Source organism: Salvelinus fontinalis, chromosome 1 (assembly GCF_029448725.1).
Source record: "Salvelinus fontinalis isolate EN_2023a chromosome 1, ASM2944872v1, whole genome shotgun sequence".
NCBI classification, from domain to species: domain Eukaryota; kingdom Metazoa; phylum Chordata; class Actinopteri; order Salmoniformes; family Salmonidae; genus Salvelinus; species Salvelinus fontinalis.
In genome coordinates this window covers 49618632-49642138 of record NC_074665.1, presented here as the reverse complement: position 1 = coordinate 49642138, position 23507 = coordinate 49618632, and the positions used below count along the sequence as shown (strand labels likewise).

The window sequence follows — 23507 nt, the reverse complement described above, 5'->3', positions numbered from 1 at the left end:
TTTATCATTTTCAAATAGGAAAAGAGACCCTTAATCTTAGACTTGGGACCCCACAGCCACTCCACTGAATAGCAGGCTAATGATTGTTTTGCAATGCTTGCAGTTAGCCACTGATTCCTTCCAAACCACTCATTGTTGAATTTGCGATTTCCAACTTGGTGTAATGTCCAATGGCCGATGAGAACAGATACGTTTTATCTATAATTTCTCTTCATATTTCTCTTCCTATGACAAGGATTAAAAAGGATTTGCCAGTAGATTGTCGACTTGATTCATGATGATGACTGCTAGCTAAGATTTTTCAGTCCAATCAAAGCTACTGTTGATGTAATGTGATTTGATGTCATTTTATATGTGGCCAATAACCTTGAGCCTTCTTGGATGGGCACTTCTAATGTAACTCTATGGCAGCACCCAGGGGGCTAGAATTTTAGAGCTCTACCCTTGGACTTGGCGGTGACGTAGTGTCCCCATGAGTGACAGAACACTGAATAATCACGGCGCAGCACTCTATATTTTCTGCTGGCTTGCCCCACCACAGAAAGCATTGAGCTAGGCTGAAACACCTGCATTTTGGAGCTGCCTTTACTCAAGAAAACAAAAAAGCGACCATGTTTGTATGCAGCTTTATTAACTCAATGATATATATATATTTTTTTTTTACATTGTTTGCAAACTGATATGTGACACGTATTAATGCCAAAATAACATGCAAAACAGGCAGGCCCCAGAAAATTCTAAATAATCTATATATGTGAATGATGGGTGAATGATGGGTCGCCACTGTTGCTAGCTAGATTTAGCCTTTTAATATAAGCTCCTTCTCTTGTCTGCCAGTAAAGCTAACAAGCATTGAAGGCACCTAACTTACATTACTTGCCAGTGGCCCTTATTTATAACTAACTTGGCAAAAGCTAGCTAGCTGGAGCGATGGCCAGGTAACATCAGATAGTCACATACTGTACCTTTACTCTGAAAACAGCTAGCACACATATCCAGTTGCAGTTCCTCTATCGCTGTGCATTATTTCAATATTATGGATGACATAAGAAAAATTAATTTATGCAATCGAAATGGTTATCCTTGTTAGTTGTTTATGTTCAGATATTGATTGAATGAACCGAACACGGACCACCTTTGCACTCATTTTCAAAGATGTTTGTTACATATATACTTTTTTTTTTTAAACAAATTTTGAGTGTTCACAAACTTGTTCTTTAATTTTAACATTTCAGTGCCACTGTAAAAAACATCACATTTCTATTTGATTGTGAATCAAATCAAGGAAAAATAGATTTATGCAGATTTCTCGCAGTAAAAACTATTAACATGCGTCATATTCAGGTCTGATCATTGAGTATCATTAGCTATGTTCCTATTAACTTGCCCAGTGATTTTTTTTGTCGACATTTAGAAAGTATGAATAGAGAATAGATGTGACAATTGCCTGCTTAGGGCACGTTTCCATTTAGCTATAGATACGCACGGCGAGGCGTGGCTTAACGTGCCCACGCCCCCGAGTAGGGTACCGATTTAGGGTAATCCCTTTACTCAGAACCCGACGACAACTGTATTCTTTTTTTAAAAATCGATAAACATTTTGGATATACTTAGTTGGTCGTTTTTGAACAAACATGTAGTTGTGTCGATTAAAAAAAGCTGGACGTAATGACGTCACACCAACAAAGATTTTTTTCTTTGCGGCATTGCTTTTGTCGAATAAACCTGGATCAATGGAAACATGCCTCATGATAGAGTGTGCAGTTCAATCAACATTTTCACTTTTCATAAATGGAAGTATTCTGCGTGGGTCTCTCTCTGACAGCTGTGTGATTCCTAATCAGTCCTCAAAGAGTTCCTCTTTGAGTCGACGGTAGCGACCCTTGCTAGCCATGAGCTCCTGGTGTGTGCCCTGCTCAACCACCTCCCCGCCCTCCATGAAGATGATCTGGTCAGCCTTCTCCACAGTCCGCAGCCGGTGGGCCACCACCAACACTGTCTGGCCCACTGAGCCTGCCAGGACGCCCTGCACCTGGGAGAGAGCATTAAGAACCCTATTGACAACATGTTACTGAAGCTATTAGATTTAGTTTCTATGACAATATTGGGTCCTGGTTATAGGCTATACCTAAGACCCAGAGTTGTTCCTGCATAAGTCCAATTCTGACTCCTAAAAAAGATTTAGAGTCTGTAGTCTGTTGTAGTTAGTCATGTTCATTCTGCAGTTGGTTTAGTTCTATATTTTACGTTAGACATGAAAATCATGTAATAGTGTTGTGCTATAGAGAGGTCTTGAATGTGTACCACATGCTGTGTGTTGATGTCCATGCCGCTGGTTGCCTCGTCCAGAATTAGGACCTGTGGCTCTCGAACCAGAGCTCTGGCGATGGCGATGCACTGCTTCTGTCCAGAAGACAGCTGCCCTCCACACTCACCTACATCTGAGAGATACACAGGACATTAGTGCTAGGCCAGCTGGTAGCTACACAGACAGATAGGCCTGTAACTCACAATACGACCCACAGCAGATACCTCCCTCAAGCATTGTACAACCGGTTGTTCCAGTCTTACACCTTACATGCTAACTGTGTTAGAGTCTTTTTGGCAGGCTTTTATGAAGGCAGAACAGCCACTCTACAGAAAATACCATGCTTGGCAATGAATAAATGTGATGAATATGTGTCAATACAATGGCCACAAGATGACCCATCACTACCTACCTGTGTCGTAGCCCTGTTCCAGCGTACAAATAAAGTCGTGGACATTAGCGCTCTTCGCGGCCTCTTTCACCTTCTCCAGGGTGCATCCCACGAGGCCGTACTCTATGTTGTGTCTGATAGATCCAGAGAAGAGCACTGGCTCCTGGGACACCAGGGCCATCTTACCTCAGAGAGATAATCATTGGGGATGTTTGGTTTAAAAACATATTAAAAACAATTGAACAAGTCATATGGTATGCCTGTATGACACAGAAGGTCTGCAGGCTAATGTGCAGCTCTTTGACAGTAACATTGCTAAGAGATGGAGTGAGCTGAACGGTCCTAGTTTGCATAACAGTTGTTAACACACGTATAAAGGATTATGGAAAGCAGAGCCCTATGAACGAGCTAAAGTATTACAGCACATTATTGGACATGGCGGGTTTCCTGACTGTACCTTCTGATGTAGGTACTGGTGCTGGTAGCAGTGCAGGGGCTGTCCATCCAGCAGCACCTGTCCCTCCTTGGGCTCATACAACCTCGCCAGCAGGCTGACGCAGGAGCTCTTCCCGCCACCAGAGGGCCCCACCAGCGCTGTCATCTTCCCCGGATGCAGTTCCAAACTCACAGCCTGGCAGATAGATGGTTAGAGACATTTAACCAACGATATACTGGAAATTATTGCAGGTACAGGCAAGCATGGCAGGGAGATAATAGAGTGCCTTCAGAACGTAATGACAACCCTTGACGTTTTCCACATTTTGTTGTGTTACAGTGTGATTAAAATGTATTTAATTGTGTCATTTTTTGCTAACGTTCTACACAAAATACTAAAAGGTGGAAGAAAAATCCAAACATTTGTAAAAAAAGAAAAAAAAGAAAACATTAATATATCTTGATTATATAAGTATTCAACCCCCTGAGTCAATACATGTTAGAATCACCTTTGGCAGCGATTAAAGCTTTCTGGGTAAGTCTCTAAGAGCTTTGCACATTTGGATTGTGCAATATTTGCACATTATTCTTTTTTTGAATTATTCAAACAAAAGTTGATTGTTGATCACTGATAGACAGCCATTTTCAAGCCTTGCCATAGATTTACAAGCCGATTTAAGTCAGAAGTGTAACTAGGCCACGCAGGAATGTTAAATGTTGTCTTGGAAAGCAACTCCAGTGTATATTTGGCCTTGTGTTTTAGGTTTTTGTCCTGCTAAAAGGTGAATTTGTCTCACAGTGTCTGTTGGAAAGCAGACTGAACCAGTTTTTCCTCTAGGATTTTGACTGTGCTCAGCTCTATTCCGTTTATTTTTAACATAAAAAACTCCCTTCTCTTAGCCGATGACAAGAATACCCATAGCATGATGCAGCCACCACCATGCTAGAAAATATGAAGAGTAGTGATGTTTTGTTTTGGACATAAAGTTAATTTCTTTGTTACATTTTATGCAGTTTTACTTTAGTGTCTTTTTGAAAAGAGAATGCATGTTTTGGAATATTTGTACTCTATACAGGCTTCCTTCTTTTCACTCTGTTAATTAGGTTAGTATTGTGGAGTAACAACAATGTTGTTGACCCATTCTCAGTTTTCTCCTATCACAGCCATTAAACTCTGTAACTGTTCTAAAGTAACCATTGGCCTCATGGTATCTCTGAGCGGTTTTCTACCTCCTTCCTTACCCATCTACCAATAGGTGCCCTTCTTTGCGAGGCATTGGAAAACTCCCTTATCTTTGTGGTTGAATCTGTGTTTGAAATTCACTGCTCGACTGAGGGCCCTTACAGATGATTGTATGGGTGGGGTACAGAGACGAGGTAGTCATTCAAAAATCAAAAAACACTATTATTGCACACACAGTGAGTCCATGCAACTTGTTATGTTCCTTATTAAGCCCACGTTTTAGGCTTGCCATAACAAAGGGTTTGAATACTTAGTCAAGACATTAAAGCTTTTCAAAAATGTCTAAAAACATAATTACACTTTCACATTATGGGGTATTGTGTGTAGGCCAGTGATAGACAATCTCAATTTAATCCATTATAAATGCAGGCTGTAACACAACAAAATGTGGAAAAGTTCAAGGGGTCTGAATACTTTCTGACGGCACTGTAACTGCTTGGCCGACAGACATAAGGTACAGTGCATTCGGAAAGTATTCAGACCCCTTCACCTTTTCAACATTTTGTTACTTTACAGCTGTATTCTAAAATTGATTAAATCAAGCTACAAACAATACCTCATAATGAGAAATAAAAAGCAGGTAATAACTTTTTGCAAATGTATAAAAAGTAAAAAACAGAAATACCTTATTCATATAAGTATTCAGACCCTTTGCTATGAGACTCGAAATTGAGCTCAGGTACATCCTGTTCCCATTGATCATCCTTGAGACGTTTCTACAACTTCATTGGAGTCCACCAGTGGTAAATTCAATTGATTGGACATGATTTGGAAAGGCACACACCTGTTTATATAAGCAGTTGACAGTGCATGTCAGAGCAAAAACCAAGCCATGAGGTCAAAGGAATTGTCCGTAGAGCTCAGAGACAGGATTGTGCCGAGGTAATGATCTGGGGAAGGGTACCAAAACATTTCTGCAGCATTGAAGGTCCCTAAGGAACACAGTGGCCACCATCATTCTTAAATGGAAGAAGTTTGGAACCACCAAGACTCTTCCTAGAGCTGGACACCCGGCCAAACTGAGCATTTGGGGGAGAAGGGCTTTGATCAGGGAGGTGACCAAGAACCCGATAACCATCTCTGCTGGCACTCCACCAATCAGGACTTTATGGTACAGTGGCCATAAGCCACTCCTCAGTAAAAGGTACATGACAGCCTGCTTGGAGTTTGCCAAAAGACACCTAAAGGACTCTCAGACCATGAGAAACAAGATTCTCTAGTCTGGTGAAACCAAGATTGAGCTATTTGGCCTGAATGCCAAGCATCACATCTGGAGGAAACCTGGCACCATCCCTACGGTAAAGCATGGTTGTGGCAGCATCATACTGTGGGGATGTTTTTCAGCGGCAGGGACTGGGAGACTAGTCAGGATAGAGGAAAAGATGAACAGAGCAAAGGACAGAGAGATCCTTGATGAAAACCTGCTCCAAGGCGCTCAGGACCTCAGACTGGGGCGAAGGTTCATCTTCCAACAGGACAAGGCAGGAGTGGCTTCGGGACAAGTCTCAATGTCCTTGAATGGCCCAGCCAGAGCCCGGACCTGAACCCATTCGAACATCCCTGGAGAGACCTGAAAATAGCTGTGCAGTGACTCTTCCCATTCAACCTGACAGAGCTTGAGAGGATCGGCAGAGAAGAATGGGAGAAACTCCCAAAATACAGGCGTACCAAGCTTGTAACGTCATACCCAAGAGGACTCGAGGCTGTAATCGCTGCCAAAGGTGCTTCAACAAAGTACTGAGTAAATGATCTGAATACTTATGTAAATGTAATATATTTTTTTGTGGGGGGGGGGGGGGGGGGGTTATATACATTTGCAAACATTTCTAAAAACCTGTTTTTGCTTTGTCATTATGTGATATTGTGTGTAGATTGATGAGGGGATAAAAATATTTAATCCATTTTAGAATAAGGCTGTAACGTAACAAAATGTGGGAAAAGTCTGAATATTTTCAGAATGCACTGTATATTTCAATAGTTAGATTTAAAAAAAGGTGCTGGTTCAAAGACAAGTCTCCCTATTAAAAGATGTGATGGTATCGATAAATCCATGAAAATAGCAGGGCTATTACGCTTTTTTGAATATTGATACAATCTTTCATAACAGCTCATATCCTATGAATGGATGCTTACCTTCAGTGCGGGTGTATTTGGGCGTGAGGGATAGTAGAAGCTGACATGGTGGAAAGCAAGTTTCCCCTGAAGCATTGCAGGAGCCAGCTCTCCTGCTTCTTTCTGAACTGGCTTTCTGTCCAGAAACGTGAACACCTTGGCTGCCGCCCCGACAGTGCTCAGCATGTCTCCAAAGACATACACAAGGTGCTGACAACAACAAAGAAAACATTTCAGTCAGTTTCACATCAGGTATTCCCGAAAAATGACCTGAGAATTCAAAACGCCTGCTGGTGGTTCATTTGCTTACTTACCTTCATATTGGTCACCATGTCTTTCTGGAAGAGGACGAAAGCCAGCACACTGCCAATGCTCAGCTGGCCAGCCAAGATGAGCCTCCGACACAGGAACAGCATGGCCACCTTTAGGCCCACTGTCACCATCTGGCCAAACAGAGAAAAGACAGAGGGCTGTTGGATACAGGAGCACGTCACGTATATAGAGTACTGTATACGAGTTAAAGGTGTTCAGTGAGTAGGGATGTAGGCAAGGACAGACACATCATGTGGGATAGACTACATCTCCATGTTATTTACAGCACCCAGGGGTCTCAAACATCCTAGAGTTATCATTAGTTTAATTTTACCCTTCTCAGTAAAAGGTAGATGGCACTGATGATGCCTTTGTGCTCCTGGACCTTGTACATCCTCTCCAGTGCTTGGTTGTACCTATCTAGCTCCTTCTCCTCAGCTCTGAAGCTGCGAACCGTTCTCACCGCCCCAATGGCCTGGGATGCCAGCTCCTTGATCTGGGCCTGGCAGTCCTGCAGCTGCTTAATGAACTCCTGTTGGGTGGTAGCAGTCAGTCAATTAATCAATCAATCATAATTATACAAGCATCTATCACTAACTAGTCAATAATCCCATTACTTTTCTATACTTGGTCTTTATTTTGTCTACATTGCTGTCAGAGTTATAGCTGCATGGGTGTTTGGGTGTTGTTCTAGCTGTAGGTAGGGTAGAGTGGGGTAAGTTGAGCCAGTATCACTCCGTCAAGGGAAATATTGTATTCTTTCTAAAAGGATATCTACATATATTTCAGGGTGTTGTGTGTCCCTGGAAATAATCAGAACTCATGTAAACATTACAGGTTTGAAAACATAGTGGTCTCTTGGCACAACTTACGCCGGGTTTGGGGTAAGTTGAGTCGCGGGACAGGGTAAGTTAAGCCACCTACAAATTTCTGTACTGATTGAAATATTACCTCTACCTTCTTAAAACCATGTCTATCTTTATTTCCCCAAACACAATCGCTTTTTTGTCTTTTAATAATTTTAAGCGCCTTTTAACACTGGCTTAACACCTAACAAACACTTTGTACTTTTTAAAAACTATTAACATAGGCCAGGCCCTGTTGTTACCTCATATCCCAACAACAATGCCTTGCATTATGCCATGGAAGAAAACGCTTCAATTTGCTTAACTTGCCCTTGGCTCAACCATTGTCTCAATTTCCCCATGGCCATTGGCTCAACATACCACAAGGCAAACTATATTTTGACTATATTGGCCCACACAGATACAAGAATGCACTTTCATGCTAGATTTAGGACTTCATATTGAAGCTTATGAAGACCCCAACTGATGTATAGTACAATCTTAAAATGATCTACTTTGGTTTAGATACAAGTGTCATATAACCTTTAACACAATAAATTAATGTGGTGAAAATCCTTTTTTTTTTGGGACCTAACTTGCTTACCACTTGTTCCATCTGGTTTCTTCTTCACAGACTCCATGAAATGATGACCTCTTCCTAAATATTTGGTCAAATTATTACAGTTGTGTATGGTTTCCAAGAAACAAGGGTGGCTCAACTTACCTCTTCGGCTCAACTTACCCCCACACTCCCCTATTCAATTTGAGGTGTTTGGGTGTTGTTGTGTCTATCTGGCAGCAGGTGTTTGGATGTTGTTGTGTCTATCTGGATGTATAATGGTGTAGGTGTTTGGGTGTTGTTGCGTCTACCTGGTTGTATGTGTTATATTTGGTCTGCAGCAGGGTGAGGAGGGGCATCTCCACCATGGTGAGCAGGGTGAGCTGCCAGGACAGGCCCAGCATCAGGACCAGCATACCAGCCGTCTTCACCAGGCTGCGCACCAGCACGTTACTGTTCATAGCCACAGAGCGTCCCATCTTGTCCACATCATAGCCGAGGCGTGAGACAAGGCTTCCTGTGGGAGGAAGGACATCATTCATAAATCAATTGGATTATAATGGTGGATGAGCTGTAATAGTTATACCAGAATCATCTGTGACTAAGGATAGAGATCACATCACATGCCACCAAAACAAGTGAATAGGACATGGCATAACAATATGTGCTATTATCCTATTACCTCTATGATATAATACCCATCCCACTGGGCACAGACATCAATTCCACGTTGGTTCAACCAGTGGGATGTTCCTGTGTACATCATCTCACCTGGTTTGTTCTCCTCAAAGAAGGGTATGTCCTGTTGTACCAGGTTGTGGAACAGCATGTGTCTCATCCTCTTGTTGAGTCTGGACAGGCTACACATGAACAAGCCCCCTCGCAGGCCTGAGCACAGAGCACTGAGCGGAAAAACCACAGAACGGTCACAGACAGGTCAATCAACAATCACAGAAGGGTCTATCATTTTTCTCTCTGTCTATTCACAGATAAACCAAAACACAAAGGAGAGAAAACAACCAAAGGAAAAACTAGAGAATGTAAAAGAGGAAGTGAAACCTGTGTACCTTCCTAGTGAGACGAGTCCCATGCCTCCAATGGCGTACATGAAGCTGTTGTGCTGGTACTGACCACTCAGCATATCAATGACCTTCCCCTGGTAGTAAGGGATAAATGTCTCACCTGCAACAACAAGATTGGCTCGATCAAAAACGGTTCACTGGAACAGTTCACTGTAAGTAAGAATAATTATAGCTCAAAAATAACTAGTTCAACAAATTCCTTGAAAACAATTGATAACAGAATACAAACGAACGCATGTGCTTGGTATGCACATTTGAAATTACTTTTACACAACGCTATACTCACAGATGACAGCCAGGCTGAGGAAGAGGAAGGCTGCAGCCAGGTAGAGGGCGTCTGGTTTGCAGTATCGCACCACCCTCATCAACTGTGCCATGGCCTCCTGTTTCTTCTTCTTTTCCTTCCCTTGGTTCCCTCCATCATCAGGGAAGCCTAGCTCACATGCCAGGCAGGCCACAGTGGAGGATACCAGGGCCAAGACCACCATGCTTGGGACAGGCACCAGACCCAGGTCGTCGGCGGTCGATGCCGGCACCATGACCATACGTCCACTTTCAAACACAGGAGGCAAGAGGCAGAGCACTGCCACCCATCTCCTCAGCACTGGCTGTGGCTTTCTATCAGAAAGCACCAGGGTGATTGAGTGGTGCAATGCCCACCTTAGGGCTCCAAAGGCCCATAACCCCACCAGTCCTCCACTACTGGAGAACTCAAGTAGAACTAACCCAGTCCACAGTGCCCCCCACAGCACTAGGTCATAGAGAAGGACCAGCCCATATGTTTCTAAACAAGCCATGGCCAATAGATAGAGTTACAGCAGTATCTCAATTGTGCTTATCCTGGAAAGAAAAAAAAGAAACAGGTAAGTCGATATGGTGCCCATTATTACCGTAAACAATAGTAATGCCTTTACATGCTGTCACGCCCTGACCTTAGAGAGCCTTTTTATTTCTCTATTTGGTTAGGTCATGGTGTGATTTGGGTGGGCATTCTAGTTTTCTATTTCTTTGTTGGCCGGGTATGGTTCCCAATCAGAGGCAGCTGTCTATCGTTATCTCTGATTGGGAATCATACTTAGGCAGCCTGTTTTTCCACCCTAGTTTGTGGGATGTTGTTTTGGCACAGTAGCTGTATAGCCCTTCAGAACTTTACGTTCGTTTTATCTTTTGGTGTTCATTCTAATAAAGTACGATGAACACTTTCCACGCTGCGCTTTGGTCTCATTCCGACGACGGACGTAACACATGCATGATATGAATATCCATAATGAGCGCACAAGACACATGGGCGGTATATATTTCTGAATGTATCGTATACAATTAGTATAGTAATACACTTAAGCAATAAGGCTCGAGGGAGTGTGGCCAATATAACACGGCTAAGGGCTGTTCTTAAGCACAACGCAATGTAAACCTCTAACCACCCAGTTTATAATATAGTATAATGCATAAATGGAAGACCGGGAGTTTCAGAAAAAGATAGGGCCCATGGCATGCCCATCATAACATCGATGGAGACTGTAGTGCAATAGACAGCTAGCTTAATCATATGAAGTCAGAAAACTTCATTTGGTAGTCTATCATCCACACTGACAATCGACATGCATAACTCTACTTTCTTAGAAAAGCTAACAATATTCTTACCATCGTCTTTGCTGGCTGATGTAAAAGGGGCTTTATAAATACATTTCATTGATTGTTTTCGTGCAGCAGGTTAACGTTACACCCTTACAGTAATACATGGATACTTTTGCTTTCACTTTCTACTGACCACTGGAACAACAAGGTCTCTGTGAGCGAGCGTTTGAAGTGTCTAGCCTACTCCAGTCCTAGCCTATATGTCAACAACATTTTACTATAGCTTTGTAAATGACAACTTGACAACTACATTTAAAATAATGTAAATATAAATATTTTGTTTTGGGAAAATATCATTCGCTTTTCCTTGGAACGAATCTCAAATCATCTCCTCGCGTCCTCTCTCGACTCCTTCTCAAAATCCATTGGAAGACAATGTCAGGGGGGCGGGTCCTCTGACTTTCTCATCCAATGGGTTTTGAGAAGAAGCGAGGAAAAGACGCGAGGAATCAAGGAATCCAATTGAGATTCTCCCCTTGAGTACAGCTGAAAAACTATTCCACCTTATTTTCAGCTTGAACTGGCAGGCAACACTACACTGTCGCCACATCATGTCATACTTTGCCCTCATTTATCAAATTGGAACACTCCGTTCTCAGAATATTAAGGGATAGCCTACCTTTCCGACCTCGAACGACAGCTTATTTGCTCTTTTTTTTTTAAGTATGTTTTTTAAGGTGACATTTATCATTTCCACAATTATTTTATATAAATAATGATTTGTATAAAATGAAATAAATAATAATTTGGCCCCAGCGCAAGACACAATAGCCGTTTCTATAAAATGACCTATGAATCGTTCCATGACAAGGGAGCTATAGCCAGGGGCGGACTGGCCATCTGGTATTTCTGGAAAATAGCATATGGGTTGGTCCAATTTTTGCCTAGTGGGCCATCTAAGTTGTATTTTTTTACGCAAAATTATTATTATTTGGCCAATAATGGGGGCCTCAAGTTAATAAATGGGCCAGTGTGTTAGAAATGCCATAGCCTAAAAAGTATGTTGCCACATACAGTACCAATCAATAGTTTGGACACACCTACTCATTCGAAGGTTTTTCTTTATTTTTACAATTTTCTACATTGTAGAATAATAGTGAAGACATCAAAACTATGAAATAACACCAAAAAAGTATTAAACAAATCAAAATCTATTTTATATTTGAGATTCTTCAAAGTAGCCACCCTTTGCCTTGATGACAGCTTTGCACAAACTTGGCATTCTCTCAACCAGCTTCACCTGGAATGCTTTTCCAACAGTCTTGAAGGAGTTCCCACATATGCTGAGCACTGAACTCATCCCAAACCATCTCAATTGGGTTGAGGTCAGGTGATTGTGAAAGCCAGGTCATCTGATACAGCACTCCATCACGCTCCTTCTTGGTCAAATAGCCCTTAAACAGCCTGGAGGTGTGTTGGGTCATTGTCCTGTTGAAAAACAAATGATGGTCCCACTAAGCGCAAAACAGATGGGATGGCGTATCGCTGCAGAATGCTGTGGTAACCATGCTGGTTAAGTGTGCCTTGAATTCTAAATAAATCACTGGCAGTATCATCAGCAAAGCACCATCACACCTCCTCCTCCGTGCTTCACGGTGGGAACCACACATGCAGAGATCATCTGTTCCCCTACTCTGCATCTCACAAAGACACAGCGGTTGGAACCAAAAATTTTATATTTGGACTCATCACACCAAAGGACAAATTTCCACTGGTCTAATGCCCATTGCTTGTGTTTCTTCGCCCAAGCAAGTCTCTTCTTATTGGTGTCCTTTAGTAGTGGTTTCGTTGCAGAAATTCGACCATGAAGCCCTGATTCACGCAGTCTCCTCTGAACAGTTGATGTTGAGATGTGTCTGTTAATTGTAAATAACAATTTGTTCTTAAACTGACTTGCCTACTGTAGTTAAATAAAGGTTAAATAAAAAATGTAAAATTGAACTCAGTGAAGCATTTACTTGGGCTGCAATTTCTGAGGCTGGTAACTCTAATGAATTTATCCTCTGCAGCAGAGGTAATTCTGGGTCTTCCTTTCCTGTGACGGTACTCAGGAGAGACAGTTTCATCATAGCGCTTGATGGTTTTTGCGACTGCGCTTGAAGAAACTTTAAAAGTTCTTGAAATGTTTCGTACTGACTAACCTTCATGTCTTAAAGTAACGATGGACTGTCATTTGTTTTTGCTTATTTGAGGTGTTCTTGTCATAATATGGACTTGGTCTTTGACCAAATAGGGCTATGTTCTCTATACCACCCCTACCTTGTCACAACACAACTGATTGGCTCAAACACATTAAGAAGGTAAGACATTCCACAAATTACCTTTTAACAAGGCACACCTGTTAATTGAAATGCATTCCAGGTGACTACCTCATGAAGCTGGTTGAGAGAATGCCAAGCTGTCATTATTCTCAAATATATTTTGATTTGTTTAACACTTTTTTGGTTACTTTAAACCTTTATTTAACTAGGCAGTTAATTACAAATTCTTATTTACAATGACGACCTACCGGGGAACAGTGGGTTAACTGCCTTGTTCAGGGGCAGAACAACAGATTTTTACCTTTTCAGCGCAGGGATTCGATCGAGCAACCTTTCAGTTACTGGCCCACCGCTCTAAACTCTAGGCTACCTGCCATCCCCCCAAAAATGGCACGTGTTATTTCATAGTTTTGATGTCTTCACCATTATTCTACAATGTATAAAATTGTTCAATTAAAGAAAACCCTGGAATGAGTAGGTGTGGCCAAACTTTTGACTGGTACTGTATGTGACTATGTTCCTTAGAGTAATCTTTTCTTGACGATACCTGAAAAACGAGTAGGTTGAGAAGTAACAAATCTCCAACACCTACAGTACTTGCTTCAGTCTTTGACAATGAACAGCACCCATGTCCTAGTAACTCCTGCACTTTTTCACAAGACATTCTCAGTCATACCAGTAAGCTACTGATCGTTCTGTAACTCTGTTACACAACAAACATAACAAGACATGAACAGTATCATAAACAAATGTTAAGGCCCCAAAAAATCGAAGACTTCTTAGGATAAAGAACTTGACGTTGATATGCTCAGTCAATAATATCCATCTTAATAAACTGGTACTCATAATACAGTTGAGGTTTCTTCTGGTGTAGTATATATATAGGACATTTAATAGGCCTACAGATATTAAATGTTTATTTTGATTGATTGCATGTACAAGGCACATTCCTAAGGTATGTCTTCATGAACAACATGACATGATGAATGTGTAACAGGGTATGAGGGGGAAAGGCACAGGTTTATGGAATGTGTGAAAAAGTACTGTGTTCGATCAACAATAACAGTATTAGTCTGCATAAATAGTGCCGACTGTAATAGCAATGAATAATCCACTCCTAGCATGAACCCATTGGATGAAATACTCAACCCATTTGCACTTACCAATACTCTTAACAGTCAAGAGGCAAGAGTGTGTATACTATGATTGGAGTGTCAGATCCTAACAGATTGGGATATCATATCAATTATCATACGCTTGTACTGTAAGATCAGCAGCACAGGGTATACAATCACAAAACCATAGGAAATATACATCTGTGAGTTTGGACAATGACGCTTTTCACAGGCAGTTGACATCCCCAGTCTCAGAGTCTGAGGCCTTGTCTTTGTCCCCCTTGGTGGGCACACTGCTGTACTGGCACTGGGGGACCACATTGTTAACACTGGCAGGCTTTGGTGGGGAGACCTGCTGCCCCTTTAGCACCTTTCTGTCCAGCCAGTAGAAAGACACCATGAGGAATACAGCTGATGAGGCAACAGTCCCACTGCAGGCGAAGAAGACGTAAAAATACTCCCCAGTTCTGTCCACCAGGATTCCTGTAACAACAACATAAACAACAATATCAGGAGCCAATCAGCATTAGTAAAGCCCCAGCTGTGCATGACAGACAGTTCATGATGACATAAGGGCATAACTACAACAATAACAGAGTATTACCACAGAACTTCCTAAACCCGGAAACGCTTGTAAAGCAGACCAGGCCGGGGTTTGAAAACTCATTGAGAGAAGTGAAACATTCTTCCTTAGTTGTTCATTTTCTTAAAATGTAAAAGGCACAACCTAGACTAGAGCCTATGTCTTAAGCAGTTGAACATGTTATTACTCCAACCTGATGAAAGTGACACGTTTCCATTTTCGTCATAAACAACCATATCGAAGGTGAGCCTTTGATTTTGACGGCCTGCATATGCACAGTTCGGCGCAAGATGACCGTTAGACCCAATGACGTGTTTCTGCGCATGAGCTTAGCTAGCCAACGTCGCCATGACATCGCTTGCAAGTGTGATCGGGAAATTCTATTGGAAAAGCAGTTCCATACTATGCGGTCTTTGATTCTACCATTGCACAGTGAAACTCAACCAACTACATAAGCAGTCATACAGAAGTAGGTTGCATACGTGACATTTGAGCTGGAATGCCCCCTCCCCAGGAAAGAGGGAGCTGAACATTTCATTCTTATTCAAGTTTGTCTTCAAGACCCCCGCAACATGCACAAACAGGCACGAGCACAAAGGGACACACATATTCATGTACACACACACACGGACACACACACACACACGGACACGCAAACACACACAGCCTGGTTTCCCTTGGACACACATGATTGGTTGGATGTCCGTGGAATCCAAGCAACAGGATATGCTCCTTGCCTCTGAAAACAGCCTGTGTTATGCCTAGCACTCCTTCAAGTTACACTACAACACTTACTTGATGAATGTGTTCATCATTGAATAGGACATCTCCTCGCCTGGTTTTCAGGGAGGGGAGGCACACACACACACAAACAGGCACGAGCACACAGGGACACACATATTCATGTACACACACACATATACAAGGACACGCAAACACACACAGCCTGGTTTCCCTTGGACACACATGATTGGTTGGATGTCTGTGGAATCCAAGCAGCAGGATATGCTCCTTGCCTCTGACCACAGCCTGTGTTATGCCTAGCACTCCTTCAAGTTACTCTACAACAGTTACTTAAAGAATGTGTTCATCATTGAATAGGACATCTCCTCGCCTGGTTTTCATGGAGGGGAGGCACACACACACACGCACACACGCCTCAGGGAGTTCGGTACCTGCGAGCGGGGGCCCGATCAGTAGCGTGACACTCTCCATGATGGCGAGCAGGCCCAGGGCAGCGGGGAAGTGACTCATATCCAACGTATCCATGAGGACGGTGAACATCAGCGAGCCCACCACGCTCATGGACAGGCCGTAGGTCACCACGTACACCAGCAGCACGGGGAAGCTGGCATCGATACAGCAGATACTATTACTCAGCCCGTTCTGTCGTCACATCATGTCATACTTTGACCTCATTTATCAAATTGGAACACTCCGTTCTCAGAACATTAAGGGATAGCCTACCTTTCCGACCTCGAACGACAGGTTATTTGCTCTTTTTTTTAAAGTATGTTTTTTAAGGTGACATTTATCATTTCCACAATTATTTTATATAAATAATGATTTGTATAAAATGAAATAATAAACGACACAATAGCCGTTTCTATAAAATTACCTATGAATCGTTCCATGACAAGGGAGCTATAGCCAGGGGCGGACTGGCCATCTGGTATTTCTGGAAAATAGCATATGGGTTGGTCCAATTTTTGCCTAGTGGGCCATCTAAGTTGTATTTTTTTGCGCAAAATTATTATTATTTGGACAATAATGGGGGCCTCAAGTTAATAAATGGGCCAGTGTGTTAGAAATGCCATAGCCTAAAAAGTATGTTGCCACATACAGTACCAATCAAAAGTTTGGACACACCTACTCATTCAAAGGTTTTTCTTTATTTTTACAATTTTCTACATTGTAGAATAATAGTGAAGACATCAAAACTATGAAATAACACCAAAAAAGTATTAAACAAATCAAAATCTATTTTATATTTGAGATTCTTCAAAGTAGCCACCCTTTGCCTTGATGACAGCTTTGCACAAACTTGGCATTCTCTCAACCAGCTTCACCTGGAATGCTTTTCCAACAGTCTTGAAGGAGTTCCCACATATGCTGAGCACTGAACTCATCCCAAACCATCTCAATTGGGTTGAGGTCAGGTGATTGTGAAAGCCAGGTCATCTGATACAGCACTCCATCACGCTCCTTCTTGGTCAAATAGCCCTTAAACAGCCTGGAAGTGTGTTGGGTCATTGTCCTGTTGAACAAATGATGGTCGCACTAAGCGCAAACCAGATGGGATGGCGTATCGCTGCAGAATGCTGTGGTAACCATGCTGGTTAAGTGTGCCTTGAATTCTAAATAAATCACTGGCAGTATCATCAGCAAAGCACCATCACACCTCCTCCTCCGTGCTTCACGGTGGGAACCACACATGCAGAGATCATCTGTTCCCCTACTCTGCATCTCACAAAGACACAGCGGTTGGAACCAAAAATCGTAAATTTGGACTCATCACACCAAAGGACAGATTTCCACTGGTCTAATGCTCATTGCTTGTGTTTCTTGGCCCAAGCAAGTCTCTTCTTATTGGTGTCCTTTAGTAGTGGTTTCGTTGCAGAAATTCGACCATGAAGCCCTGATTCACGCAGTCTCCTCTGAACAGTTGATGTTGAGATGTGTCTGTTAATAGGCCGTCATTGTAAATAACAATTTGTTCTTAAACTGACTTGCCTACTGTAGTTAAATAAAGGTTAAATAAAAAATGTAAAATTGAACTCAGTGAAGCATTTACTTGGGCTGCAATTTCTGAGGCTGGTAACTCTAATGAATTTATCCTCTGCAGCAGAGGTAATTCTGGGTCTTCCTTTCCTGTGACGGTACTCAGGAGAGCCAGTTTCATCATAGCGCTTGATGGTTTTTGCGACTGCGCTTGAAGAAACTTTAAAAGTTCTTGAAATGTTTCGTATTGACTAACCTTCATGTCTTAAAGTAACGATGGACTGTCATTTGTTTTTGCTTATTTGAGGTGTTCTTGTCATAATATGGACTTGGTCTTTGACCAAATAGGGCTATGTTCTGTATACCACCCCTACCTTGTCACAACACAACTGATTGGCTCAAACGCATTAAGAAGGTAAGACATTCCACAAATTACCTTTTAACAAGGCACACCTGTTAATTGAAATGCATTCCAGGTGACTACCTCATGAAGCTGGTTGAGAGAATGCCAAGCTGTCATTATTCTCAAATATATTTTGATTTGTTTAACACTTTTTTGGTTACTTTAAACCTTTATTTAACTAGGCAGTTAATTACAAATTCTTATTTACAATGACGGCCTACCGGGGAACAGTGGGTTAACTGCCTTGTTCAGGGGCAGAACAACAGATTTTTACCTTGTCAGCTCAGGGATTCGATCGAGCAACCTTTCAGTTACTGGCCCAACGCTCTAAACTCTAGGCTACCTGCCATCCCCCCAGGAATGGCACGTGTTATTTCATAGTTTTGATGTCTTCGCCATTATTCTACAATGTATAAAATTGTTCAAATAAAGAAAAACCCTGGAATGAGTAGGTGTGGCCAAACTTTTGACTGGTACTGTATGTGACTATGTTCCTTAGAGTAATCTTTTCTTGACGATACCTGAAAAACGAGTAGGTTGAGAAGTAACAAATCTCCAACACCTACAGTACTTGCTTCAGTCTTTGACAATGAATAGCACCCATGTCCTAGTAACTCCTGCACTTTTTCACAAGACATTCTCAGTCATACCAGTAAGCTACTGATCGTTCTGTAACTCTGTTACACAACGAACATAACAAGACATGAACAGTATCATAAACAAACGTTTAGGCCCCAAAAAATCAAAGACTTATTGGGATAAAGAACTTGACGTTGATATGCTCAGTCAATAATATCCATCTTAATAAACTGGTAGGCCTACAGTACTCATAATTCAGTTGAGGTTTCTTCTGGTGTAGAATATATATAGGACATTTAATAGGCCTACAGATATTAAATGTTTATTTTGATTGATTGCATGTACAAGGCACATCTGTTTTTTTGCACAATCTTGCTTGTTGAAGGGTGGCGAAGGATTCCTAAGGTATGTCTTCTTGAACAACATGACATTGATGAATGTGTAACAGGGTATGAGTGGGAAAGGCACAGGTTTATGGAATGTGTGAAAAAGTACTGTGTTCGATCAACAATAACAGTATTAGTCTGCATAAATAGTGCCGACTGTAATAGCAATGAATAATCCACTCCTAGCATGAACACATTGGATGAAATACTCAACCCATTTGCACTTACCAATACTCTTAACAGTCAAGAGGCAAGAGTGTGTATACTATGATTGGAGTGTCAGATCCTAACAGATTGGGATATCATATCAATTATCATACGCTTGTACTGTAAGATCAGCAGCACAGGGTGTACAATCACAAAACCATAGGAAATATACATCTGTGAGTTTGGACAATGACGCTTTTCACAGGCAGTTGACATCCCCAGTCTCAGAGTCTGAGGCCTTGTCTTTGTCCCCCTTGGTGGGCACACTGCTGTACTGGCACTGGGGGACCACATTGTTAACACTGGCAGGCTTTGGTGGGGAGACCTGCTGCCCCTTTAGCACCTTTCTGTCCAGCCAGTAGAAAGACACCATGAGGAATACAGCTGATGAGGCAACAGTCCCACTGCAGGCGAAGAAGACGTAAAAATACTCCCCAGTTCTGTCCACCAGGATTCCTGTAACAACAACATAAACAACAATATCAGGAGCCAATCAGCATTAGTAAAGCCCCAGCAGTGCATGACAGACAGTTCATGATGACATAAGGGCATAACTACAACAATAACAGAGTATTACCACAGAACTTCCTAAACCCGGAAACGCTTGTAAAGCAGACCAGGCCGGGGTTTGAAAACTCATTGAGAGAAGTGAAACATTCTTCCTTAGTTGTTCATTTTCTTAAAATGTAAAAGGCACAACCTAGACTAGAGCCTATGTCTTAAGCAGTTGAACATGTTATTACTCCAACCTGATGAAAGTGACACGTTTCCATTTTCGTCATAAACAACCATATCGAAGGTGAGCCTTTGATTTTGACGGCCTGCATATGCACAGTTCGGCGCAAGATGACCGTTAGACCCAATGACGTGTTTCTGCGCATGAGCTTAGCTAGCCAACGTCGCCATGACATCGCTTGCAAGTGTGATCGGGAAATTCTATTGGAAAAGCAGTTCCATACTATGCGGTCTTTGATTCTACCATTGCACAGTGAAACTCAACCAACTACATAAGCAGTCATACAGAAGTAGGTTGCATACCTGACATTTGAGCTGGAATGCCCCCTCCCCAGGAAAGAGGGAGCTGAACATTTCATTCTTATTCAAGTTTGTCTTCAAGACCCCCGCAACATGCACAAACAGGCACGAGCACAAAGGGACACACATATTCATGTACACACACACACGGACACACACACACACACGGACAAGCAAACACACACAGCCTGGTTTCCCTTGGACACACATGATTGGTTGGATGTCCGTGGAATCCAAGCAACAGGATATGCTCCTTGCCTCTGACCACAGCCTGTGTTATGCCTAGCACTCCTTCAAGTTACACTACAACACTTACTTGATGAATGTGTTCATCATTGAATAGGACATCTCCTCGCCTGGTTTTCAGGGAGGGGAGGCACACACACACACAAACAGGCACGAGCACACAGGGACACACATATTCATGTACACACACACATATACAAGGACACGCAAACACACACAGCCTGGTTTCCCTTGGACACACATGATTGGTTGGATGTCTGTGGAATCCAAGCAGCAGGATATGCTCCTTGCCTCTGACCACAGCCTGTGTTATGCCTAGCACTCCTTCAAGTTACTCTACAACAGTTACTTAAAGAATGTGTTCATCATTGAATAGGACATCTCCTCGCCAGGTTTTCATGGAGGGGAGGCACACACACACACGCACACACGCCTCAGGGAGTTCGGTACCTGCGAGCGGGGGCCCGATCAGTAGCGTGACACTCTCCATGATGGCGAGCAGGCCCAGGGCAGCGGGGAAGTGACTCATATCCAACGTATCCATGAGGACGGTGAACATCAGCGAGCCCACCACGCTCATGGACAGGCCGTAGGTCACCACGATCACCAGCAGCACGGGGAAGCTGGCATCGATACAGCAGATACTATTACTCAGCCCGTTCTGTCGTCACATCATGTCATACTTTGACCTCATTTATCAAATTGGAACACTCCGTTCTCAGAACATTAAGGGATAGCCTACCTTTCCGACCTCGAACGACAGGTTATTTGCTCTTTTTTTTAAAGTATGTTTTTTAAGGTGACATTTATCATTTCCACAATTATTTTATATAAATAATGATTTGTATAAAATGAAATAATAAACGACACAATAGCCGTTTCTATATAATTACCTATGAATCGTTCCATGACAAGGGAGCTATAGCCAGGGGCGGACTGGCCATCTGGTATTTCTGGAAAATAGCATATGGGTTGGTCCAATTTTTGCCTAGTGGGCCATCTAAGTTGTATTTTTTTGCGCAAAATTATTATTATTTGGACAATAATGGGGGCCTCAAGTTAATAAATGGGCCAGTGTGTTAGAAATGCCATAGCCTAAAAAGTATGTTGCCACATACAGTACCAATCAAAAGTTTGGACACACCTACTCATTCAAAGGTTTTTCTTTATTTTTACAATTTTCTACATTGTAGAATAATAGTGAAGACATCAAAACTATGAAATAACACCAAAAAAGTATTAAACAAATCAAAATCTATTTTATATTTGAGATTCTTCAAAGTAGCCACCCTTTGCCTTGATGACAGCTTTGCACAAACTTGGCATTCTCTCAACCAGCTTCACCTGGAATGCTTTTCCAACAGTCTTGAAGGAGTTCCCACATATGCTGAGCACTGAACTCATCCCAAACCATCTCAATTGGGTTGAGGTCAGGTGATTGTGAAAGCCAGGTCATCTGATACAGCACTCCATCACGCTCCTTCTTGGTCAAATAGCCCTTAAACAGCCTGGAAGTGTGTTGGGTCATTGTCCTGTTGAACAAATGATGGTCGCACTAAGCGCAAACCAGATGGGATGGCGTATCGCTGCAGAATGCTGTGGTAACCATGCTGGTTAAGTGTGCCTTGAATTCTAAATAAATCACTGGCAGTATCATCAGCAAAGCACCATCACACCTCCTCCTCCGTGCTTCACGGTGGGAACCACACATGCAGAGATCATCTGTTCCCCTACTCTGCATCTCACAAAGACACAGCGGTTGGAACCAAAAATCGTAAATTTGGACTCATCACACCAAAGGACAGATTTCCACTGGTCTAATGCACATTGCTTGTGTTTCTTTCTTGGCCCAAGCAAGTCTCTTCTTATTGGTGTCCTTTAGTAGTGGTTTCGTTGCAGAAATTCGACCATGAAGCCCTGATTCACGCAGTCTCCTCTGAACAGTTGATGTTGAGATGTGTCTGTTAATAGGCCGTCATTGTAAATAACAATTTGTTCTTAAACTGACTTGCCTACTGTAGTTAAATAAAGGTTAAATAAAAAATGTAAAATTGAACTCAGTGAAGCATTTACTTGGGCTGCAATTTCTGAGGCTGGTAACTCTAATGAATTTATCCTCTGCAGCAGAGGTAATTCTGGGTCTTCCTTTCCTGTGACGGTACTCAGGAGAGCCAGTTTCATCATAGCGCTTGATGGTTTTTGCGACTGCGCTTGAAGAAACTTTAAAAGTTCTTGAAATGTTTCGTATTGACTAACCTTCATGTCTTAAAGTAACGATGGACTGTCATTTGTTTTTGCTTATTTGAGGTGTTCTTGTCATAATATGGACTTGGTCTTTGACCAAATAGGGCTATGTTCTGTATACCACCCCTACCTTGTCACAACACAACTGATTGGCTCAAACGCATTAAGAAGGTAAGACATTCCACAAATTACCTTTTAACAAGGCACACCTGTTAATTGAAATGCATTCCAGGTGACTACCTCATGAAGCTGGTTGAGAGAATGCCAAGCTGTCATTATTCTCAAATATATTTTGATTTGTTTAACACTTTTTTGGTTACTTTAAACCTTTATTTAACTAGGCAGTTAATTACAAATTCTTATTTACAATGACGGCCTACCGGGGAACAGTGGGTTAACTGCCTTGTTCAGGGGCAGAACAACAGATTTTTACCTTGTCAGCTCAGGGATTCGATCGAGCAACCTTTCAGTTACTGGCCCAACGCTCTAAACTCTAGGCTACCTGCCATCCCCCCAGGAATGGCACGTGTTATTTCATAGTTTTGATGTCTTCGCCATTATTCTACAATGTATATAATTGTTCAAATAAAGAAAAACCCTGGAATGAGTAGGTGTGGCCAAACTTTTGACTGGTACTGTATGTGACTATGTTCCTTAGAGTAATCTTTTCTTGACGATACCTGAAAAACGAGTAGGTTGAGAAGTAACAAATCTCCAACACCTACAGTACTTGCTTCAGTCTTTGACAATGAATAGCACCCATGTCCTAGTAACTCCTGCACTTTTTCACAAGACATTCTCA

At 42.1% G+C, this 23507-nt stretch overlaps 3 protein-coding genes across 3 annotated transcripts; all 3 read right to left on the bottom strand.

The window, feature by feature from the left end:
- Positions 1-610: 610 nt before the first annotated feature.
- Positions 611-11264, bottom strand: tap2t (transporter associated with antigen processing, subunit type t, teleost specific). Its single transcript, XM_055924990.1, has 12 exons — positions 10932-11264; positions 9574-10127; positions 9273-9387; positions 8977-9107; positions 8517-8722; positions 7136-7333; positions 6804-6932; positions 6511-6699; positions 3157-3330; positions 2721-2880; positions 2305-2441; positions 611-2032 (listed from the first exon to the last, which is right to left on the bottom strand). Exons 2-12 carry the CDS (start codon positions 10082-10084, stop codon positions 1841-1843), a joined length of 2142 nt encoding a protein of 713 aa, XP_055780965.1. The 5' UTR covers positions 10085-10127; positions 10932-11264; the 3' UTR covers positions 611-1840.
- A 2822-nt stretch (positions 11265-14086) lies between these two features.
- Positions 14087-18612, bottom strand: LOC129858401 (monocarboxylate transporter 6-like). The gene is made up of 3 exons (XM_055927632.1): positions 18580-18612; positions 16060-16270; positions 14087-14784 (listed from the first exon to the last, which is right to left on the bottom strand). Exons 1-3 carry the CDS (start codon positions 18610-18612, stop codon positions 14528-14530), a joined length of 501 nt encoding a protein of 166 aa, XP_055783607.1. The 3' UTR covers positions 14087-14527.
- On the bottom strand, positions 16845-23468 carry LOC129858323 (monocarboxylate transporter 6-like). The gene is made up of 3 exons (XM_055927514.1): positions 23436-23468; positions 20912-21122; positions 16845-19636 (listed from the first exon to the last, which is right to left on the bottom strand). The coding sequence occupies exons 1-3, from the start codon at positions 23466-23468 to the stop codon at positions 19380-19382; spliced, it is 501 nt and encodes a 166-aa protein (XP_055783489.1). The 3' UTR covers positions 16845-19379.
- Between the last annotated feature and the right edge of the window lie 39 nt (positions 23469-23507).

Excerpts from the sequence above, each read along its gene's own strand:
- LOC129858323 (XM_055927514.1), bottom strand. The coding sequence starts at position 23,468 with ATGGGTGCTATTCATTGTCAAAGACTGAAGCAA. Across the intron at positions 21,123-23,435 it reads ATTGTCAAAGACTGAAGCAA|AACGGGCTGAGTAATAGTAT; the intron begins GTACTGTAGGTG and ends ATGTGACGACAG. Across the intron at positions 19,637-20,911 it reads GATCGGGCCCCCGCTCGCAG|GAATCCTGGTGGACAGAACT; the intron begins GTACCGAACTCC and ends TTGTTGTTACAG.
- LOC129858401 (XM_055927632.1), bottom strand. The coding sequence starts at position 18,612 with ATGGGTGCTATTCATTGTCAAAGACTGAAGCAA. Across the intron at positions 16,271-18,579 it reads ATTGTCAAAGACTGAAGCAA|AACGGGCTGAGTAATAGTAT; the intron begins GTACTGTAGGTG and ends ATGTGACGACAG. Across the intron at positions 14,785-16,059 it reads GATCGGGCCCCCGCTCGCAG|GAATCCTGGTGGACAGAACT; the intron begins GTACCGAACTCC and ends TTGTTGTTACAG.
- tap2t (XM_055924990.1), bottom strand. The coding sequence starts at position 10,084 with ATGGCTTGTTTAGAAACATATGGGCTGGTCCTTCTCTATGACCTAGTG. Across the intron at positions 9,108-9,272 it reads GGACTCGTCTCACTAGGAAG|TGCTCTGTGCTCAGGCCTGC; the intron begins GTACACAGGTTT and ends TTTTCCGCTCAG. Across the intron at positions 7,334-8,516 it reads AATATAACACATACAACCAG|GAGTTCATTAAGCAGCTGCA; the intron begins GTAGACGCAACA and ends ACCACCCAACAG.